Consider the following 10,967-nt stretch of genomic DNA (forward strand, 5'->3'; position numbering starts at 1 on the left):
AAACACGGTTTTCTATACATTATTTCACATTTACGTGTTTAAAGTTATTTCATCATTTTTGTAGTCTATCTTTTTTTCAGGACCTGTTGTTGGCGCACTGACGGACAAATACGGTTGTCGTGTTGTTGTTGTTGCCGGAGCTGTCATCAGCTGTGTCGGATTCGTAGCCAGCTCTTTTGCAACTAGTATACTTTACCTCTGCTTGTCGTATGGTATCTTAGCAGGTAAGACGGACACGTTTAAAACGAAGACTCGGAGGTATATAGTGTTTGAACCGTCCCTCAGTCCGTCCGTCCGTCCGTCCGTCACACATTCTTGTGTACTCAATTCATGTACAGTTCCTATCCAAATGAAATGAAACTTCGTATAAATAATCAACATAAGTGGACAAAAAAGTGGAAAAATCTTTTCCAAAATATTTTTTCAGGTCTAGGAATCGGATCGATGTATATACCAGCAAGTGTCTGTGTAATACAACATTTCAACAAGCGCCGATCTCTAGCCAATGGCATTGCTGCGTGCGGATCAGGTAAACCGATTAATATTATGGCTGATCTATCAAAGTTTACGTGCCATCCGTTACCGCTTGCATCATATTTCGTCCATAAAATCGCTTATTTTCTCCATATTTGGCGGAGAAACTGAAAAATATCCCTTTTCAAAGAGATATTCGTCATCCTGTTTATGAAACAACTTTCGTAGATAATCAACATGATAACTTCAAAACAACTACCACAGTGTTTTCTAAAATATTTTTGCAGCGATAAATTCGTGTATGCAGACTTAAAACCATAGTATGGAACTTTTATATTTTAACCTGCATTCCAATCTTCACGTACATTTCAATCATTTCAGGCGTAGGAACATTCGTATTCAACCAGTTGACACGAGCTTTGATAGACCAATATAGTTGGAGAGGAACTATTTTGTTGGAGGCAGGAATAACGCTGCAAGGAGCAGTGCTGGGGCTATTTTTGCTTCCTCCTAAGGCTAAGAGACTGAAGGACCAAAATAACAAGAAACTAAAAGGTGACTCGAACTCAGTTTCAACTAGTGGTAATAGCTTAAGTGACTCCTCTAAAGCTTATACTACCATCCACAAAGATGAACTCGGAACAGATATTGAAAAGACATGTTTTGAAATTGACACAGATATTAATTGTGAAGAAGATGCATCAACTAGGCCATCATCTCGGTCAACTAAAAGCTCGTCTAAGCTACAAATGACGATAAACTCGTTGTTACACGTGAGTCTTCTGAAAAATTTTAGGTGCTGGTTATTTCTTTTATCAGCTTCAACATTTCAATTTGCCTTCACAATAGCCTTCAGCCTTATACCTGACCAAGCCATGGAGATTGGTATGACAAAACACCAAGCCACTTGGTTAACGTCTTCAATAGGCAAGTCACGTTATGTTTTTCATTTGTAGTTTTACATCAATTCTTTTGAAATTAAGTAAACGTACTTAATTATTTTGATTAACAAAGGCTTTCAAGAAATATAATGTTTGTGTTCCTACACATACAGTCAAGCCTGTTTGAACAGAGATCTTCTGGTACAAAAGACCAATGATTTCTCCAAATCTCCAAAAATGGTCTTTGTAGACAGAATTGACATTATTTTCAACTTTAGGCTATATCAAATTGGTTAATAGCTCTTCGGAAAATTTTCAAAAAAAAATAGGATTGAGCCAGCGAAATTTTTTACCCTCAATTTTCACTTTTTCAGAGGCGGGTAAATCTTACATGGAACGAACGAATGTTGATTTTTTGCGATAGCTTTTCTGCATATTCTTTAAGACTATATGAGTGCTTTTGCAAATAAATTCTTGCCAAAAATTACTGAAACACTTTGTTTTTACCTTTTATTTATAATTACTAAGGGATGAGTGCATTTGTTTTAATTTCGATTTTTCTACATTAATCTGAAGGAGTGCTCCTTTAACGGCAGAGGATGAGAAATATTTAAGAAAAAACGGGTACCTGTGTGGAAACACGTATCTTCTGAAACCCAGTTAGATGGCTTCAACACATGACCAACTTTGTGCCTTAAGTGAAACTCGAACCCTAAGAGGTGAGGGGAAAGTGATAAACCACTTGACCAACGAGACCAAACAAAGTAGTACAAAAAATGCTTTGACATTGCCCGAATCCCAGTGGAATAATTTCTTAACAAATTTATACCTGAACAATAATCGCAGAACGTGCCTACTTTATCATCTACCGGCACATGTGTGATACTAGCACAGACATTCTGGATTTTAAACAAATGATGAACAACACCATAATTCCTGACATTTTGAGTTTGGGTCATCAGCTACATGTATAATGGACGCGTGAATTCCGATCAATATCACTTTGACGCATTAAAACAGCGATAAAACCTGCTTTGCCGTTATCATTCCGGACCGTGTAATCAGAGATTTTTATGTACGTTTTTATGTGGGCGGGTGATTTTTTTTTTTACAGTATTGATACGGTCGTTCTGACGGACGACATATCAATTTGGTATGGCCTTAGCAAGCTGAATCGCATTTTCATGTATTGTCTTCTAGTTTTCAAGGGCATGTTAAAGAATATATATGTTTTGTATATCATATTTCCATTTTAAGTAAATGAAAAAGGTGATATTTATTTTATGAATTTCCATTTTGCAGGTATATCAAACACCATCAGTCGTGTCTGTTTTGGTTGTTTAGGAGATATGCGATGTATCAATAGAATGGTGCTAAAAGAGATAATTCTGTTGATGGCTGGGGTATCCACGGGCTTGTCTATCCTGCTCACATCATTCGAGCTAAAAATAATATACACGAGCTTGTTTGGTTTTCTAGTCGGTAAGATAATAAGTTCATATATGGTGGTTGATTTCTGCCATCTCGTCCTGGCGTGTTGGCGCCTTTGAAGAGTCAAACTGATATACTCGTCTCAGCCGTCACAAAACCAGACTTTTATCCACATTAAACCGGTACTTTACTGTACCCAGGTTTTTATCAACATCAAACTGATATATTAAAATACCCAAACTTTTATCGACATCAAACCGATACTTTACTTTACCCAGACTGTAATCGACAGCAAACCGATACTTTCCTAAACCTAGTCGTTTATCGACAGCGAATTAATACTTTACTGTACCCAGACTTTTATCGACATCAAACGAATACATTAAAATACACAGACTTTTATCGACATCAAATCGATGCTTTACTATACCCAGTCTTTTATCGACATAAAATTAATACTAGTACTTTACTTTGCCAAGACTCTTATCGCCATCAAAACGATGGTTTACTAGTCTTCCATGTATCACTCTTATTACCTAGATTTATGGTACTATAAAATGCCGATAATGTTGTTTTTCAGCATTTTTTAGATTTTTTTATAGTTTACCCATAACAAGACGACATAGATAATGTCTAATGGATTGATGTACTGAATTTCAGGCGGATATGTGACATTGCGCCCGGTGGTACTGGCTGATCTGTTCGGCACTGAAGTCATTGCAAAGTCGTACGGACTTCTAATGTTTTTCGTTGGAGTTTCTGGCTTTATTTCTACACCACTTGGAGGTAATTTCTTTTACTTGCTCTGTAAGTAGCCATTCATTTTAGCTGCAGTAATGTCATTTGTCGCTTATTTATTAAAAGAACTAAAGTGCAATACTTTAAATACTGATCTCTTTAAATTAAATACTGAATCCTTGCCCGAGCGGTTTAGGTCTCTGACTTTGAATCACTTGCCGCTCGCCGATGTAAAGGAAGCCATCCAACTGGCTAACAAAAAGGTCGGTGGTTCTACTCAGGTTCTACTCAGGTACTCGCGCTTGATAAAGTAATGCATGAAGGGGTCTTGCTGGAAAAGTCGCCAGACAACCTTTAATTTTGTCGATGCGGAAAAAAAAACACCGCGCAACTAGAATATATAGATATAATTCATGGTACAATAGAATTCAGGGGGTACGACACCGAAAATTGACATGAGACATTATATAGCTATTGTACACACTGTGTGGAGATGCTTTTTAAATTCTATCTGCTATTTTCCAGGTTTGCTGTTTGACATGACCGCTGATTATGACGCCACATTCGTCGTCGCCGGAGTGGCATTTATAATAGCAGCATTTCTTTTACTTTTATTGAAAATTTTATCAAATAGAAAAAGAAAATAATGATCAATGACAGTGATGTATATTCGTTTATTCTTCTAATCAGACAATCAGAAATAATGTTATTGTGATGAGATAGTGTTTGCATAAGGTGACTAACATGCTCTGTCGAATGTCTTCACCCCACCACCACGACAAAGGAAGGGTATCAGAATGAAATTTACATAACCGCCAACACGAAAATAGTACAGAAAATTTAGATTAAATGGTTTTTAGGCTTTTTCTCTTGTCCAGACGGTTATATTCACGTGGTCGGGTTTTCAAATAATTCAACAGGCATAAACATTCAACCTAAAAGGCTGATACATGTACATGTAAGTCATAAGGACCCACTTAAAACAACTGTTGGTGTATTTTCTTTGGAATGACTTCCTGTTAAAATGTTCTCTATTTTCTAACCAGTTAAAAAGATCCGATATTTTTTATATAAATATGTTTAAATTTAAATCAAAAGCAATTAACAACTGTTGTTTTTCCGGCGTGCAAATTCAGATCTATATTATATAGTAAGGATATGCTGCAGTTGATGTAATTAACCTTTACCCTGCTAAATTTTTAAAATAGACTGGTCTATCATTGTCAGAATGATTTATATGTTTGATATATTGATAATGTTACACGTAAGCACAGATAGTAGTTGACTCCCTTTTCATGCTATCATTGCTATAATTATTGTTGAATTGCTGTTAATAATAAGATTTGGGTCATTTGTGGCTGATTTGGGTTCATAATTTCGATAGCTGGATCCCAGCATCACACATTGGGAAAGTTCACATGGAAGCTCTAGGGTAGAGTATAGACCGACTCTATACTCGATAACCCACTTGAACGGTATAAATGAGTACACCAATCGTACCTTCCCTGTTGGAGAGCTGAACTCTGCAAACACCACGGCGAGGTAGGGTTTACTGGTTCCTTGCTTTTCATCACAGCGCTCATTGTGCAGGGGGAAAACAATTTAAGATATTTCCAGGGCCCAATTTTTGATTGGTCTGTTACTTTACTGGTGGAAGCAAGTATCATTTACACAACAGCCTGCACTTCTCTAGAGTTCCGATGTGAACTGCCCATAATGTCATAAATAATAGTTAAAGGGAACCAGATATTTGATAGAGCAAGTTCTCGTTGTAAAACACTATGTATAAATTTGCACCAATCAGAATACGTTCTATAAATAGCACCAATCAAAGCTCACGGCTGCTAAGGTATAAATAGGTAGATGCATGAGAGATCATTCGGTATCCAGCGATCGAAGAAGACACATTCAACTAATAATTTATCCCAGTACCTTGATGAGGAAGTTATTGCAACTACACTGACAGGGCGGATAAATTATTAAAAAGAAGACGTTTGAAGTTCAAAGACTAAAGAAAGAGTTGCAAAATTTCAACAAGGTTTCGAGCCGAGCTATATGGCCAGCGCATAGGAGTTTTACCTTAAGGGTAGTTGAATGCTATAGACGATAGCAATATAGGCTGAGCATCGGAATACTGAGGTAGAGACATAGGTTTTGGTGATCTACTGAGGAAGTAGGAGAGTTCCAGCTTATAGACGAGGTTACGCGTTATTAGCGAAGTACAGCCAATGCGTCAGGGTTGGTAGATGAATGCTTTAAGTGATAGGATATAGGCGCTGAGCATTCAGGAGTTGGGGCAATCTTAGTGAGTTGCAGCTTTAATTAAAAGAATATAGGCTGAGCATCTATGCGATAGGTCTCGTACGTTGTTGTTCAAAGACATTGTCTGAAGGGAACTTCGACATAAAGACCAGTCAAGTATAGTATCTCCAACTTATAAACTTATAGGAGTTTAAGCTGTTGATTTTGAGTTGAAGGTTCATAGTTGAAACATTAAATGACTTTTTGCCTGATCCCTGAAATTATCTAGCTCATAATTGAAATCATTTTCGAATCATTGGTACACGATTCATTTAGGCAAGGTAGCCGGAGGAAAATTTTATATACGAGATATTTGGTCTCACCAGCTATACGTTTTAACAAAGGACATTCTACATCGTTAATCAGCTAGTCTAAGACATAGTCGCCTTGGCGATTGGACCCATTTCATCGTTCAAGATACTAAAGGCGAAGGCACTTCCCTGGGTCATATAGCTCGTATCCTGACAATTTGGGGGCTCGTCCGGGATCAATATCCAAGGAGGTACAGAGACAAGTGGTTTTAACGTTCTGCTGGTGTACCAAAAGGCGCTGTGACTGAGGGTAGCGTGAGCTACATATATTTCAGTTCCAGAATTGGTTCCAGCTTAATGTTTCAAGATGAATTATGATTAATAGGTTGAGATGGGCGAACGTGTGGGTTTGTCGGGTTCAGATTTCATATAAATTGTGGGTAGGAAAGAGAAGGAATATACTGAACGTCAGGAACGTATGCTGAGACGTAATGAAGACAAGTGCAGGTTTGAGGCTCAATAAGCTGAGAAAAGATTATACGAGCTTGAACGCTTAAAAGAAGAACGACTTTTGAAAGAACAGGAGTTGGAAATGATAAAAATTAAGGCTAAAGCCGGAGTTTTGGGGAATGATAAAGGTGCTGAGCACTATGATAGTAAGACACTACGGCCGAGACTCCCAAAGTTCGAAGAGATTAAAGATGATATGGATGCATACCTCGAACGATTTGAGCGTTTTGCAAAGAAAAGCAGGGAAGGAAAGAAGAGACATGGGCTGTGGGTCTCAGCTCATTACTCACAGGAAAATGCCTGGACGTATATACAAGCATGCCTCCAGACCAAGCCAATGACTATCCTGAATTGAAGAAAATTTGGACTTATGCCACAGATAAGGCGAAACTTAAAAAGAGGTTTCAAGTTTCAGTATGAAGTGCGGAAAAAACTTATTATATAGACTCTTCGAGGAGAAGGATGCCAGAATTGTTTAACAAATAATAGTCCCAACACAATTTAGGAGAAGTGTTATGACACTAGCTCATAAGTCTAAAATCAGGGGACACTTATCAGCTAAAGAGACAGTTGATGAAATAAGTACGAGTTTTCACTGGCCAGGCATAAAAAATTAAGTAACAAGGTTTTGCCGGTCATGTGAGGTATGTCAGAAAGTTAAGACTGACCTGGCATCGAAACGTAATAACATTAGAAATGGTTCGAAAGAATACAGACGTCCAGATAGAACAAAAGGAAATTGGAGACAATCTGATGTCAGACCAGATTCACACAACTGTGATGATAGAGAATGGAACCGAAATCATGAGAGATTGTCTATTAATTACATGAACAGGGGGCCACGTTGGCATAACAGAACGAGTAAAAATGAATATGTTAACGGACAAGAAGACAAGGGTTATAAGGCTCAAATAAATCTGATTACGTCGTGGAGACAAAATGACATGGGAGATGATCTATGTAAAAGATTTATAAGTAGGGCCGACAGGAGTTATATAAAAAGAGGTTTCGAAGATAACAATTGTGTCAACAGAAAGGATGATAAGTACCCTCGCTGTGAAAGAAACAAATGAAGAACATTTATGATGATAAATAGGAAATGAACGTTGCATGATACTTCTGGAATATCGCATTTTATGTTGAACCATAAAGTTGCTATATATTTGATAATATTTCCAGGAGGATGACTAAATGTATTGTTGATGACAGTTGTAAATGATTTGTAAGATTGAGAAATAGTAAAAAGAAAAAGGGATTTTGAATACAAATTATTCCTTACGTTTTTGAAAACTGAAAGTATTTTCTTGAGAAGAGGGCTATTGTCAGATAGCGTTCTATAAATAGCACCAATCAAAGTTCACGTCTGCTAAGGTATAAATAGGTAGATGGATGACAGAGAGATCATTCGGTATCCAGCGATCGAAGAAGACACATCGAGGATTCAGCTAATAATTTATCCCAGTACCTTGATGAGGAAGTTATTGTAACTACACTGTCAGGGCAAATAAATTGTTAAAAAGAAAATGTAGCAAGAGGAAAATTTTATATACGAGATATTTGGTCTCACAAGCTATACGTTTTAACAAAGGACATTTTACATCGTTTGTCAGCTAGTCTAAGACATAGTCACCTTAGCGATTGGATCCATTTCATTGTTCAAGATACTAAAGGCGTAGGCACTTCCCTGGGTCATATTTCTCGTATCCTGACAACCATTCAATTTGTGCAGTGTCATCTATTATTGAAAGGGATGTTCACTGAAAATTTACATACTGAATAAAGAACAGTGAAGACTAAGATGAGCCTGCATGGATGTGCAAGCTCATCGTGCTGTGCACTGGTCGCAAAGGCAGAATCACTTGCTACCTGCAGGCTAAAGATTAAACGGCAATACTCACTTCATTTTTTGTCGCTATTACGTGTAAAATTTGTCGATTTGTCATGTTTTGTCATACAATCATGCCTTTAAAAGAAGTTTAAATCTAATATATTTGTCTGAAGATGCACCCGAAGTTGTGCCCCTTTGGTTGGTTACGTTCGTGTCAGCTACGATTATTTTGTTTGGATGCGTTTCCTATACTTCTAAAAGATTTTATGATATATTTCAATTAACTATCATTTTACGAAAAGCAGAGTTATTACCAAATACATTTTACTATGCTTTTAGTTTTCCGTGATGAAAGAAGAACTCCACTATCGAAAGCTGAAAAGTCCCCACATGACCTATAATTGTGTCGGCGTGACGTTAAATCCAACAAAAACAAAAACAAAAAATCAGACCACACGTTTTGTATCTATTCACGTCTTGTTATTATGCCCTTTTTCTTGTATAAATTAGAAATTAAAAAACAAAAAAAATAAAAATTGAAAAGAATAACTAGTAGGTAGACTAAGTCCCAATATGCGAGAAACGGTGTGACTTTATCTTTAATTATAATCGCAATATTTTGAGTTTCTTAATATCATAATGTCAAGCAATTTTCTTTAAGCGTCCGTGCAAACTGATCATGATCTGCACTGTTCAGTCAGTAAATTTTCATTCAAAAAATAATTGAATGATTGACCAATACATTTTAGAATTTTAGAAGGGTAAAGATTAAAATAATCAGTATCGCCTGTTTTGGAGAAAACCGCAGAAAATCATAGCGTAGACAACCACTACAACGAGGCAGACACTCGTATATACGCGGTACATTGAGGATATTATATGAGTGTTTTTCGGCGACGCCGTCTAAATTCGTTTTCGTTTACCTATGCCACGTGACTTCAGTTTGCCAATCAAACTACTTGAAAACGCATTATAGATGATTTATCAAAATGGAAGATTTATGCAACACTCTGCCTGATTGGACGAGAGTGTCAATTTCTTTCACTCTGTTGATTGTGCTACGCTGAGTGAAATGTAGACAAAGCGTTTATCCTAAACGACGCTGCTCACAGTTTTAAATTAGCTTTGGCTCAGTATATTTAGCAAGAATATTGATATATCTCAAAATAATAAGTAAGTTTAATAAATGTGATAAAAACCTGTTCAAATACCAACATATATCAAATTAAAGAAAGAGCTGAATACGGTCTGCGTATCACATGAATAAGGGTGTGATAAGAGTCTTTTATGTAGAGAAGTGCTTTTTAAAAGATTTTCCTTGTTACAATTGTCGTCTGTATATGAAAAGGTTTCTTGCTTTTGTGACTTATTCAGTTTGCATATTAAAATGAGTACTTGTTTGCTTTGATATATTTGTTACAAATTATTTAACTGATCTGTTATATATGAAGATTTTTCTTTAGTATGGTATGCAAATATTGAACTCAGTTGAAATCTGTTTCATTATATATATGCTATATAATGACTGAATCTCATTACACTGAAATGAAGGTACGTTGCATACAGATTATATATGAAATATTGAAATAATTACAATTGTATGTTTTGCTTGACCTTCACTTTTTATAGGTGTGACGTCATTGTCCAAAGATTCACGAATAGCGAATATGCATTTATTGAAGCGGGATCAGTTGGCCTATTTCAGAAATAAATAAAAATAATAAATAAAAAAATCCTTTAATTGATTTGTTCTCATGTATTCTAATCAAACTTGATTTATAGCATCTTTATTAGGCCTGCAGCCAACTTTGTTCAGCTGGGACATTTGACCCCTTTTTAGGGGCTGCTAGAGCTAAAACTAGAAATGCCTTTATACAGCGTCTCATGAACAGCTTGGTGGATCTTTGTCATACTTGGTCTGGAGCATCATTATAAGGTCCTCTTCCAGATTTATTTATATAGGAACTTGGGCCCTATTATGGACCACTATAGCTAAAAGTAGATATACCTTTCTTCGCATTAACCACTAAAATATAATGGATTTTTATCAAACTCGATGTGTAACAATATCGTAAGGTCTCCTGCTATTTTGTTACAAATGGGGATAGGGACCAATTTAGCTAAAAATATAAAAACGTTGAATGACCTCTTCTCATGAACCGCTTCATGAATCTTCATCAAACTACTGCTGTAATTATTCGTCTAAGAATAAAGGAAACAAAAATTGCAACCCTACGAAACTTTTGCGAAGAATTAAAAGAGAACCATTTAAATTATTAAAATGTGGTGTTTAGTTTTGCAATTTGAAAAATGTTACATGAAAGATGAATGTTAGATGAAAAATTCATAAACTTCTTTCCTTATTACAATTCGCCGACCATCATTTTTAAAGATATTTCTTGTTTCATATTGAATTTATTTAACGAGTTGAAACAAGTTTAATAAATTCAATGTGGAAAGCCACAAATATAATATTCTTTTTATCACATTATAGCTTTTTCTGCCGAAACATAAAAAATCAACTCTTTTTTACTATTATAAACAAGTCAATTT

At 36.1% G+C, this 10,967-nt stretch overlaps 1 protein-coding gene across 1 annotated transcript; it reads left to right on the plus strand.

Annotated features, from left to right (window-relative positions):
* The first annotated feature begins 2 nt into the window (after window positions 1-2).
* LOC123538651 (monocarboxylate transporter 12-like) lies at window positions 3-10,082 on the plus strand. The gene is made up of 6 exons (XM_053530555.1): window positions 3-224; window positions 428-529; window positions 856-1,401; window positions 2,658-2,837; window positions 3,447-3,572; window positions 4,050-10,082. Exons 2-6 carry the CDS (start codon window positions 445-447, stop codon window positions 4,169-4,171), a joined length of 1,059 nt encoding a protein of 352 aa, XP_053386530.1. The 5' UTR covers window positions 3-224; window positions 428-444; the 3' UTR covers window positions 4,172-10,082.
* Window positions 10,083-10,967: the final 885 nt, after the last annotated feature.

Source organism: Mercenaria mercenaria, chromosome 18, assembly GCF_021730395.1.
Source record: "Mercenaria mercenaria strain notata chromosome 18, MADL_Memer_1, whole genome shotgun sequence".
NCBI lineage: Eukaryota > Metazoa > Mollusca > Bivalvia > Venerida > Veneridae > Mercenaria > Mercenaria mercenaria.

Excerpts from the sequence above, each read along its gene's own strand:
- LOC123538651 (XM_053530555.1), top strand. The coding sequence starts at position 445 with ATGTATATACCAGCAAGTGTCTGTGTAATACAACATTTCAACAAGCGC. Across the intron at positions 530-855 it reads CATTGCTGCGTGCGGATCAG|GCGTAGGAACATTCGTATTC; the intron begins GTAAACCGATTA and ends CAATCATTTCAG. Across the intron at positions 1,402-2,657 it reads TTGGTTAACGTCTTCAATAG|GTATATCAAACACCATCAGT; the intron begins GCAAGTCACGTT and ends TCCATTTTGCAG.